General features: G+C 41.2%; 1 protein-coding gene across 1 annotated transcript in view; it reads right to left on the bottom strand.

Annotated features, from left to right (window-relative positions):
- DNAJC25 (DnaJ heat shock protein family (Hsp40) member C25) overlaps positions 1–13,000 on the bottom strand; it is an 18,339-nt gene extending 5,339 nt beyond the window's left edge. The window contains exons 1-2 of the mRNA XM_081574471.1: positions 12,591–13,000; positions 241–393 (exon numbers count right to left, since the gene is read on the bottom strand). Of these exons, the coding sequence (XP_081430597.1) occupies positions 241–393; positions 12,591–12,923 (486 nt within the window). The 5' untranslated portion in view covers positions 12,924–13,000. The remainder of the gene's footprint in view (positions 1–240; positions 394–12,590) is intronic.

Below are 13,000 nucleotides of genomic sequence, written 5' to 3'. Positions count from 1 at the left end.
TTTTTTGTTTGGTAATTAGTTGTAGTAGTTATATAATGACATGCACAATTTCTTAGACTTCCTGCCATCAAAGATTCCAATACTATCAATTGATTAAATATTTTGCTAACATAAAAAATTAATCTGAACTGGAAGTAAAACCGCAAAAAACATATTTCTAGTTCAGTTTCAATGACTAGCACTAGGCAATGTGCACTCCTTCACCTGCACACAGATATATATACATCCATCAATACACACCTGAAAGACTGAAATAGCGCACACACTGACCAAAATCACCACTCTCACATCCACTTTAGGGGCTAAGCGCCTGCTGTAATAGTGGTAGTAATGGCTGTAGTACTCCTCTGGGTGATCCAGCATGTAATCATAATCTTTTCGAGTTTCTTCATCCTATAAAATGAAAATAACAAGATACCCAGTTTCATATGACAGCTCATAAAATGGCCCTAGTTAATAATCTGTTGAAGTCAAACCTAGAATTTTATAATTATGTAGTCAATCTGAGTAAAAGAACAAATTGTCAAAAAAAATTCCCATAATTCCTCAAAGGCACACACAAATTTGTTTCCAGAACTTTAATATTTGGTATAAAGCAGAATTTAAATTTTTCCTCAAATTCTTGAGTACTATTAGGCCTCCTGGAAAAAATAAAAACACTTCAATAGCAATGAACTATGCTTATTTAGCCAGTGCTGTGGTGCTAATAAGGATTTAGATTTGTTTTTATACTTTAAGAGCATGTTGACACCTACTCTCAGTAACTATTGATAGAAAAAAGAATGTTTATTTCTGTTGTATATATTCACAATCATTTCCCAGCCTTGTATAGGAGGTTTTCTTCTGAAAGCAAGGATTAAGATAACAAAAAAATAGACAAAACCAGTCTGTGCCCTCAAAACTGCATTATGTTCATCTCAAGGAAACACTGAGACATTGATGGAGTAGAATGGTCAAAATCTACCTCTGTGACTTTAGGCAAAAATTTTAGCCTCTCTGAGCCTCACTCTTCTCCACTTGTAAAACAGAGATATTAATAGCTGCCCTACTAATTTTACAGGGCCGTTTTGAATATCAAATGACATATATCATACAAAAACATGTTAAAAATATGTACTCCTTTACTATTATAACACGTTTTCACAGCCCAGTTCATAAATAAGGTAATATATAGCTCTTTCTTAATCGTGTAAACATGTTGAAAAAATTACAGCCTTCTGAAATGCTGCTCAAATGTTTACAAATAAAACATTTTTTAAAACCTTCTGTAATTTTAATCAGTTTGTAACGGGTACAAATGCCAATCTTTTACTGAATTACATAGGTTAAAAAGCTATTAAATTATGATTTGCGTTTTTTTAATCCCACAAAAACCTGTTTTTCAGCTTGTCTCGTTTCCAGAAAAAATGTTAAACATTAAAACCACAGCAAATTCTTTTATCTATAAGTGAGTACAACAGAAACCATTCTGAAAACAAAAAACTTTTTTAAACCTAGAGGATTTCTTTCTATGATAAATTAACTATTCAACATTCATAAAGCTGCAGATTATTAGCAAAACCATTTCAAAACCTACATTTAGTGCTTTGTAACCACAGAGGCACTTGGATCTGTTCAGGGCCTCCTCCTGAGTCCTCCAATATGCAGTTTCTTAGATTTAAAATAAAAAGTTTGCTAATGACAAAATCTTTCCTGTACCCATTAAAATCATTATATATTTCCTATGAAGAATTCTGAATTTGAATGAGCACATTCTCAGTAACAGTTCTTACCTTCATTACATTCAAAATATTTTTTACCTCTGACTAGAATTTGAAGCTAGATGAAGTAGTATCTAGTATAATTAGATGGAAATATATTTAAAGTCTATTTCATGGCACTATATGGAGAGCCGATATGAGAGGAAAGCTGAGCCTATATATAAGGAAAGCTGAGTTCAGGCTGATATTTTCAAATTCACTTCTTGCACATTCTCTTTCATCAGAAAAGATTTTCTCAAGAGTTCCCTGGTGGCCTAGTGATCCTATTCCAGGCTTTCACTGCGACCGCCCAGGTTCAATCCCTTGTCAGGGAACTGAGACCCTGCAAGCCGCATGCCACATGCCTCAACTGTCAGTCCATTATTCCTTCTATAAGCCATCATATTCTAGAGCTTCTAACCTAAAGAGGGTAAAACGTTACAGGTCATACAGATAGCTCTGAAGACTAAAGCCTATCTGATGAGGTATCTGATGTACCTCATTTTGAGTACTTCAAGACACCTTTTGAGAATTTTTCCATCCCCCCTCCATTTTTTTTGCTTTTTGGACTAACTTTATAGATCTGCTCTGTTTCTGGCCTGAAATTATTGCCTTTTAAACTCAGCCTCCCAGTCCGGGCAGGCGCTTTGTGAAATGTATTTCTTCAAACATGATTCTTCTCCTTGCTCCAACTAGATGACAAGCAGTTTTGAAACTAACTGCCCCTGAGATGAAATTCCTACACTCCTCCAGCGTCATTATCTCTGCAGAGCCCTCAGCCCGGTCTGACTGTCTGCGCTCCTCCGGGCTGCAGTGTACAGCGCAATCTGAGTGTCGCTGAAACGCGCCCTGTGAACACCATGCGTCCGGTGGCTATGCTCTCTTCTTTGCTCTCTCATCTTAGTGAAGGTCGTAATCCACGGAATGCAGATATCCTTCTTCAAGCATTTCACCCGTGTCTCACCCCTGAGTCACCATCTTCTCACTGGTCCCTAGATCTGTGACTTCAACAAGCCCAGAGCTTCATTAATAGGATGGTCAGCTAATGCTCCAGCACCAGCACCTTCAAAATTTATACCTTATGTCTGGCCTCTCTACTGTCACCAGAGCCTGTGGGGTCTATTCAGGGCCCTCTATAATGAGTCCTCAAACTACCTTATCCCTGTAAATGGTTCAGGGTCAAGCCTGACTTCTCTTAGAATGGTTTTGTTTTCCTTGGGGCCCATCATTTCATGACCCTGTTTTGGTCATGATTAGAGACAAGAAGGCCTGCGTTGCCCTTGTTATAGCATTTATTCAGCCACAATCTTCTGTCTTTACTGGGTTTATAGCTTTCCCTCCAGAATGAAGAAAATGGATTTTAAGCTGAGCCATGCATAATACACTTTACAAGGTTGTTTCAAGGTTGGCACAAATTGAAGAGTTAGGGAGTTTCAACAACCTAAGTCAAAGTCCTACTCTTTAGTAACCTACTAAGTTTAGAGTCAACCTAATAAGAACACAGGACACCAGGAATATTAGGAAAAAAGAAAAGACAGACTGGGACCCAATGAAAGAGTTTTACGTACATTCTTATTTTAATATCATATATCTATTTTTTCTCCTACCCATCTTGGGACCTCAGTAGCCTCACAGTTTGTTTGTTTGTTATCTCCAGTGCTTCCCAGTGGCTAGTAAGGTAAGTTCAATTTTCCTTGGCATGCAACAAGGCCTCCATAACTGGCCTAAGTTTACCTACTTAGCAACATCTCATCATTCTCTCTTCTTTTGCCCACAGCAGACATTCAGATGGCAACTTCTGGAATTTGGTGTGTGCTTCTTAAGTATAGCATGCTCTTTTATATCTATGTCTGAACAGATAATTCACTCAAACTCAAAAGCTCTTTCCTTTTATCCAACCTTATGAGCTTCTATTAACCCTTAGGAAATAAACAATAGTAGACAGATTCAGACCACTCTTACTACACTGATTACCTATTTATTATAGCACTTATCACATTGTAATCATCAGGGTTTTTTTCTTTGCCTTGAACGAGAACTTCTAGAAGGCAGGTAGGGTGATCCATTAATCTCTGTATATCCAAGGCCTAGCACAGTGCCTGGCATTCAATAAATATCATTTCAAAACTGAATGAAATTTTGTAAAGGCTCTCCCTCACTGCAGACATCTCCCCAGCCACCCAGGTCTCCACCTCACCATGAAGGTGGGATGGGTTATCACAAAAACCTGGGCTTGGCAGAAATGACTGCTTGATTTCATAGCTTATGACGATATGCTAATGTGGCTATAAGAGCTTAAACCTTAAAACAGTGTAATATCTTACCTTTCAATAAGGTAGTACTTTTTCTTTCAGCAATTTTGTGGATCTTAAGGTCCCAGGGTCAGGAGATTCCAACTTCTTTCCAAAGCCAAAACCTTTATACTTGTTTCTTCCTCCTCTCTGTCCTGAGCCTTGACAAGCAGGGCAATAAGCTCCTTGTCTCTAATCTCTACAGGAAAAAATGGTGCTTCTGCTGGTGTTCACTCCACTCCCAATCCTCTTGGGCATATGCAGGAGGACTGGAACATAACCACCAATATCTAGATCAAAAGTGAACAAGAGGAAACCCACAAGCAAAGAAAGTACTGAATCCTTCCTTCTCTTGTGAAAATGATCATTCCCCCCCTCCCCAGAGGCAAAACTATATTATGTTCTTGTCCTTGAAAGAAATAATGAATTGTTTGATCTCAACAGATGTAAACTGCAATAATTTGATATTGCAACCGGGTTCATATTAAAAATTACACAAATAATAGAAACCATTTAGGATGGTAATGGCCAAGAATCAATAATATATGAAAATATAGTAATAGCTTGTTCATTCTTAAAAATATATATATTCATCCTATTTTTGAGAGAAATTCACACAAATGATCCTTAAAAAAAAAAAATCTGATTTTTTTTCCAGACTATTGCACCCTACTAAAGAGGAAGAAAGTTAACTGCTCTGAGTTTCCATTTCTCTTCCTTTTCCCTGCCCAGCAGCCACTCAGGCAACTATCCTCTTAAACATCTTCTCTTCTCAGCCAGCATGCACTCACAGCAACTTCCACCATCTGCAGTATCGCCTCTACACCACATAAGAGTGATACTCAGATCTGTTTTTCCTGCTCCTCCTATTTTGAGATATCTCCTGAACATTTCCTAAATGTGACATAAACATCTAAAGTTCAGCACGGTCAAAATCCAGATCTGTTCCTGTGTTTCAGTTTGTTAACCATCTGTTTGGTTACCTGAGCTTTAAAAAACCTTAGTTATTTTCAGCTCAGCAAACAGTTATGCAAGGCATTTAAGCCATGTGCTGAACACAAAGGGGGATAAAAAGACAAACAAAAGTGCTGGCCTCAAGAACTCCCCCATGTACAGGAAGAATCTAGAAGGCAAGAAAAGCCGTGGACTAAGCACTGACTTCTCTGCCTGAGACCACTGGTAAAAGGGATTCACAGAAGGCATGAAATGAGTGCTCGATCTTGAAAAGTAAGAAAGATGCAGTAAAATTTGTTCCAGGCAAGGGGAGCAGCAAGTGTTAAGGTACACAAGCATAGTGAATAGAACCGATTCGGTGAAGCTTAGGCACTGGGGAAGTTTAGGGAAGAAAGAAGTAGCAAATGTGGCCAGGAAGACAGGTAAGAACTGCAGGGGCTCTTAAATGCCACGCTCAAGTGTTAGAGTGTGAACTGTCTGCGCTATTCAAGCATGAAATGGTTTCAAGCATGAGACGAACAGCGCTGTGTAGAAGTGTGTATTTTCCAAAGATAACTCTGACAGAATTATAAAGAATGGAATGAGGCAGAAACAGATTTTAGAGACTAAGAAATAGAAAAAATAAGACTTTAGTGATTTAAGGGGTACAGGAATCAATCACATTGAGAACAGTGATGTTTCTAATTATAGTCACTCTGTGAACCAGGTTATTCTAAGAATAAAGGAAGACGGCATCAAGTGTGGAGAAGGTGCAGGGGGAGACTGGAAGATTTTGAAGTGGGGAGGAAAAAAATTACTGGACAGCTTTTCAATGCCTGGAGCCTCTAGGGATTACCTATTCCTGTAGGAGGGGCGTGCTTTTATTTATCTTTGAAAAGTCTACTTTAACTTTGTAGGAAAGTAACTTGTGGAAAACTGGGAGTAATGCAAATAACTCCTGTTCACACAAAGACAAACTGTGTCCAGTAGAATTAAGGGAACTGATGACTGCCTTGTCATACTGACCAGTATTATAGGCATTTCAGCACTCCTTGTCTTGACTGTAAAGGATGTGGCACTTTTTCTCTTGGGCTTCCCTGGTGGCTCAGCTGGTAAAGAAACCGCCTGCAATGCAGGAGACGTGGGTTCCGTCCCTGGGTTGGGAAGATCCCCTGGAGAAGGGAACAGCTACCCACTCCAGTATTCTGGCCTGGAGAATTCCATGGACTATTCCATGGGGTCAAAAAGAGTTGCACATGACTGAGAGACTTTCACTTTAATATCTTATTGGTTTCCGCATTAATTAATGACTTAAATAAAATCTTTGACACATGTTCATTTTGTATGAGAGTCATCCTCTTTTAAAATTTATGCTTTTAACAAAGATAACAGAATTGGTTTCATGTTTAATTTTGGGTACCTGTGCTACAAATAAAAGACAATTTAAAATATGAACCTAGAGAATGCACAAATTTCAGGACTGTCAAGGATGTGGTAGAGTTTCATCAGGAAGAGCTTAGAAAATAAAAAGGAAAGAGTACCCAAAGGCTAAGACTCTAAGGAAATGCAATGTTTAAGGTGAAGGCAGAGGAAAAAGAAGACCATACAGACTGAAAGAAATGGCTAGAAAACTCAGACGAAAGGGAGAGATTACATCAAGGCGGTCAAAGGAGAACAGCTTAAAGAACCACATGGTGAACATCAAATGCCACAAACAGTTCCAAAAGGAAGAGCAGCCCTCGGATCTGAGGCTTAGATGTCACTGTTCATCTTAGGAGAACAGCTCCAGGAGGTGTGCTGATGCACATGTCAGTCTGTGACAGTTTAAATGACGGGGCGTTAGGAAGTAAAGATAGCCTACGGTGAAGAAAGAAGAAAAATGTGACCATAGCTTCAAAATCAAGGAATGAGAGATGAACCAATTAAGAGATTCCCAAGTTATCAAAGAGAAATGGTGAGATTCCAGAAGACTAAGGTGGAAGTAAAATGAGTTCAGTCAAGAATACCTTCCTGCTTTCCCCAAACCATCCTCAACCTTGTTCCCAGAACTTTCTTTCTGAAACAAACTTCAGACTTGTGTTACTTATCCACTTTCAAGCCTCTGGTAACTTGTCAATACATAAAGTTCAACACACCTGAACATAGTTTAAAGGGGCCATCCCAAACTATTTCCAGTCTCCTGAAACAGTCTCCCTACCGTGTACCTGAGAGGCTTCTAACCTAGAAACAGCAGATCCCCTACAATCTCTAAAAATACACTAAGGGTCTTTGTGCTGTGAACATCTCAAAATGTTCTGTTTACCTATGATAAACCTACACAAGCAAAATTAACATGTCAGGTGCTTAGTTTCTGCCTAGAATTACATCAACTCGGTAGTTTTTATGTTATTCAAAAGCTCTGATGGGTTGTTGATAACATCATGTGTCAAGTAGTCACCACACTAGAATTAAACACATCTGGTGTGTAATCAACCTTGGCCGTAAGTAGGGAGTAACAGGTGACATTAAGGGATGAGTGAAAAATAAACAACACTTATGGGTTTACAGCAGAAATAGCAAATGTGGCACAGAAGGTACCACATCCTTCTGGGCCAGTGGCAGAACTGTTCAACATGTCATCTTTTCCACTAAACCCAGAAAAGGCCCCCCCAAATTTATAAGTGTTATATGGGGTTGTGACCAATCAGAGTTTGTATGAAATCTGCCATCAAGCTTACTTAACTTGGCTGTTTATCAGCATCACAACTGTAATACAAATTCACATCATTTCTATTATTTTTATGAATACATATTTATTATGAGTGACTGATTAAAATCTGGACTGATGGTGAAAAAGGAAAAATAATAATACCAATAGGATAGTAATACCAATAAGTGAGGCTAATTTTCTTCCTCCAAAAGAGTCCTTGGGAAAAGAATAAAAGTGATTGTACATCTCATTGCTGGAACAAGCCTTGCACACTTACAACTCCCTGTTTCCGCTGATCAAGAATTTTCTCTACCAGAAATGTCCCTTCACAGTCAACCATGGTGACTGTTATAGATCCAGATCAAAGAGTACATTCTTCTCCAGTCCTCCAAGAAGAAATAATTGTGCCCTCTCAGTGATGCAATATAGTCTACACAATTATATAACTTAAATAAATAATAACTGAACAATAAGTATCTGTCTCTTTATTATATTAAAAGCTTAAAGGCAGAACTGTGCCTTTTTCATTGCTATGGTCTCCTCCTTCAGAACTTACATCAGTACCAGTTAGGAGACAGGGCTGATTAAGGGAATATACAAAGGGAGAACAATAAACAGTAACGTAACAGGGCAGCAAGTTCAGAATCCCCTTTTTGCCAAATCATTCTTAACTGCGAAAGTCCTGCCACCTCAACCAGACTGATACAGAGAAACTGTGGTGTTCCTGTGACTTCCCTGCCAAGGCTGGAGCAGAAGGCACTCTCTACACATCCCTTCAACGTGTCAGATAACCTGCACGCCAGTAATACCTCCAAGACCTTTTCTGTGTTCTCTTGTGATCTTGAAAAATGCTATCAAACTCTACTACTGTCTACCAATTATAGGTTTTATAAGTGCATCCTTCCTTACCACCTATTTCCTCACCTGCTTGTTTCTATGCCAGCCTTATTTTATTTAGTTCATCCAATTCTTATGTATATTCAGAATTAATGTTCTCATTTTAAAACCCTGAGAAAATAATTCCTCCTTAAAAATAGAAATGTGATTTTTCTCTCATGTAGGAATTTTTCATTCATACCTATCCAATTTATTTTATCTGTACCACTCTTTCAAACTACAGTTAATCTGGGGTAAAATGTCAAAGTAGGCTTCATATACCCGTGTCAAAACACCAGAAGTCCCCTTTCAATTGCCATCCTATCTGAATCTATCTCCAGATAGGAGTATGTATTTAACAAACTTTCATTATCTATGTGCCAGACACTGTGCTAGTTGCCACAGGTATATATGCAAAAATAAAGTTTAGTGGAGAGGGGAGATGGGCTACTCAGTATTTACAGTGCAGTGTGATAAGTGCTATATCCACATAAAAAGATCCAGCATTGACACAGTGAGAGTCCGTTTACTTAACTTCCAAAGTCCATGAGTCCCCTGAATCCCCAGAAGTCAAATACACTAAATACTTATTTCATAATCCTAACCCATGTTATGAAACAAATATAAAGCAGCATGTGAAATCATAATGGTTTCAAGCCCTGCTGAGATCTGGAAGTTTAACTTATTTGAGAACATGAACTAAGCATGACTTGGTAAAAGCATCTGGCAAGTTCCCTTTGCCCTTCACTATTACCATCCTTCTTTTTCTGGTTTTTTTCCATTCTCTCTATTCACAGGAAGAATCTCTGTTGCTATAAAAACAATGACCAACTGTGATAATATCTCCTTGTCTGACCAACTACATTTAAATCACATTAGTATCATTTTTTTTAAACAATCTCCATCTAAAAAAACTCTCAAAGAGGTGTTTATTCAACCAAGACCAACTTCAGAGTCAAAAACCCACCGTATCTTACACAAATATAATTCTCATTTTGGTGAGTCAGAGATGCTTGGTTGTTACAAGTTTTGATGGAACACCACTGTAAGGTTACAATGAGGATATAATATAGCTTCTGATTTATGTTGAAAAAATTAAGAGGCTTGAACACACCAAGAATAAGAAATTAGGGAGGTTATCAAAAAATTATGGGGGAGAGAAAAAAAGGCTCCTGGCTCCAGTGAATTTACAACTGAGTTATTTCGGATTTCACAAAAGAAACAATTTCTGTCACATACACTGTTACAGAGATGGAATCTACCTGAGCATTCTACAAAGGAAATACAGAGTCAACTTTTCTCGCCATATGCCGGCAATAACTGAACATGGCTGTGAAGGAGGACCCAGTCTTCCCAAGGCCCTAGCAAGATCCTCCCTCCTTTTCCACTCTCACGGGGTTTACTGCTAGTCTTTATGGAGAAATTTATAGTGTGTATCAAAAAGAGCAAATAGAAAGGAAATGGCAATCCACTCCAGTATTCTTGCCTGGAAAATCCCATGGACAGAGGAGCCTGGTGTGCTACAGTCCATGGGGTCACAAAGAGTCAGGCACAACTGAACATGCACGTCGTGCCACACACTGTTGCCTCAGGGGGATGACCCCAGTTTATCAGATCACTGCATCCTCCAGAAATTATATCTTCTGACAACTTTCTCAATTCTGTTATGACAGCAATAAAATCAGACCACCCTATTTGTTTTTAACAACTTCTTGCACATACAGCAAGACAAAGTCCTCTTCCTTATTCCAGGAGAGGGCATCTGCAATGAACTTTAAAAAAAAAAAAAGTTTCTGGAGGTGTTCCAGTTGGAAGTGGAATCCATATCTATCTCTATAAAATTAACATGGAAGTTTTCACAGAGCTCAGCAAGGGTCCGAACTAAGTCCAGACTCCCCTTTTCTCTCACAGATAATTTCTGTTCTCCTGAGTAATAATGAGTGGGGTTGGGGAACCTATAGAACACTCTCTCACTCCCACCATCACTGCAACTCTAATTCTAGTTCCCCGTTTGGAGGCATCTGCGGCTGCCACAAACCTGTCCCAATCAAGAGGAACAGTGCGCCTTTCTCCAGACATTACTCCTTTTTAACTGCCTCAGAGTTGCTTGTTCTTGAGTGGACAGATTATTTCCTCGAGCTCTCTATTAGCTGACCGATCAGTGCTACACTTGTAGAAACAGGAGAGGCAACCATGCCAGAGCCACCAGATCAGCCTCTGCATTTGTCTCTTCAAGAAAACAGCAAGAACAGTTAAGAGTCCTGGGAGTCCTCCCCCCAGCCCGCCCCGCCCCGATTTTCTGTACTGTCTCTATCTCTTGGTGTTTGTTTTCAAAGTTCTTAATACTATGCTCACCCTTTTCACGCCAAATCTACCATCTCCAACCCCAGCAGAAGGCAAGAGTTGCCAGTGTTTCTGCTGCCTCTCTTCTGGACGCTCTTCACCTGCCCAGTGCTCCCTTCTGTGCTATGAGGGCTTCGGAGGAGCAGTGGCGGGCGCTCTGGCCGCTTGTTGGACCGCTGTCTTTCCTCACTGCAGAAAAACAGACTGGAGCTTCAGGTGCTGGGCTGCCTTGGATGAAAATTTTCCCCATCTTTCGGCAGTCTTTCCTTAGTCACTCTTCATCCTAAATAACAGACAATCAATCCCTCTTGGTTGCCTCTAGCCACCGCACTTTCTCAAACCCCCACCCATTCCTCAGGTAACTGCCAATGAGAACTGCAATCTCACCAATGCTGGTACGAAGTTGTTGAATTTTATGGCTCGATATTATCTGAACTGCTCTGGAAAGTAAGCCATGAACTCCTTGACTCGGTATTTTCAGCCCTAGAAATCTTATCTGGAAAAATAATCCACGGTTGAATTATACTATACCCACTCAAAGTAGTCGTTAAAAGCAGACCATACAACAACATGAAAACTGGTGCCTCAAAAAGATAGAAAAAATAGAAAAAAAATACAATATAACTGAAACTGCTGTTGTATTAGCATGAAGAGACCCCCGAAACAGTAACACACCAAATACGATTCGTACTTTGTGATTTCTTAAGGTTTGCTTTTTGCTGCAGTAGAAAACAGGATCAGACTAAATCTCCCCATCCCCATAAGTGTGTTAGTCACTCAGTTGTGCCCAACTCTTTGCAACCCCATGGACTGCAGTCCACCAGGCTCCTCTGTCCATGGGATTTTCTAGGCAAGGATACTGGAGTGGGTTGCCATTTCCTTCTCCAGGGGATCTTCCCAACCCAGGGATTGAACATGGGTCTCCTGCGTTGCAGGCAGATTCTTTACTGACTGAGCTAGGAGGGAAGCCCTCCCCATTTCCATAGGATTCAATAAATCCTTTGTTAAATAACTACACATATATTCACAAAATATTTCCTACTAGAAATTCCCAGAGTCTTGAAACTCAAGTCATTAAGCACCAATTTGCAGCTCCTATGTAGGAGGTTTCTCATTGATCATCTAATCCTCATAACAAACCACTGAGCAGGTTTCATAGCCATAATCCTGCATAGGAAGAAACAGGTAGTCTGACATATTCAGTCACTATCCAAGGTCACATGCGGGTGTCAGCGCCAAAAGTCAAACATCTGGTGTTCTTAGTGTTTTTCTAGAACCTTATGCCCAAGCTGAATGTCACAATTAATACCATCCCCCGAAACCAAGTTTCTGTCATGTCAAATTGGGGCGATCGCACTGTCACTGGAGATCTTTCCAGTGTTCTATCACAGACCTCGATAATAATAATCACCCTGCTTTCCGAGTGTGAGCTGCGTCTTATTAAAATGGCTTCACCAAACCATAAGAAGCCCAAACCTTTGCAAACCGAAGACAGCCACAAAATGTAGGGGGCTAGCTACTCCCCAAGACTGAAGGGGTTCCCATCTTCGTCGATGGGCCATGTGGGCTCGCTCACTTGGGAAAGCCCGAGCATCCTAGTGGTGGTAGAGGTGGTCGAGCCGGGCGCCGGAATCACAGGGAGCCTCGCTCCACCGGCCAGGTGACAACGGGGTCGCGCCGCGCGCTTCCCTGGCAGGTCCTCGCAGCCCCCAGGCTTACCTTGAGAGTCTCGTAGGCGGTGGCCACCAGCAGGAAGGCCTCCTCGGCGCTCTGCGGCGTCCGTCCCGGGCCCTCCTCGCCAGGCTCGGGCCGGTAGCGGTCGGGGTGGTAGCGCCGGGCCAGCTGGCGGTAGGCCCGCGCGATCTCCGCCTTGCTGGCCGTGCGGCTCACGCCCAGCACCTCGTAGCAGTCCCGCGTGCCGCAATAGAGTCCCTCCACCAGGGCAGCCGCGGGCCGCGCCAGCAGCAGCGCGAGCAGCAGGGGCGGCAGCAGCACTAACCAGCGCCGGTTGGCAGCCCCGGCTCCCCGGCGCGGAGCGAACGGGATCGCCATCCCGGCTGGGCCACGGCTCCGAGAGCCCAGCCGCACCCCGGCGCTCCGCGTTGCGCCCCACTCGGCGGCCCGGGCTC

This window comes from Giraffa tippelskirchi, chromosome 1, assembly GCF_054371585.1.
Source record: "Giraffa tippelskirchi isolate mGirTip1 chromosome 1, T2T-mGirTip1v1.2.pri, whole genome shotgun sequence".
Lineage (NCBI taxonomy): Eukaryota > Metazoa > Chordata > Mammalia > Artiodactyla > Giraffidae > Giraffa > Giraffa tippelskirchi.
The sequence above is the reverse complement of the archived record's forward strand: the minus strand, read 5'-3'. Positions and strand labels throughout refer to the sequence as shown.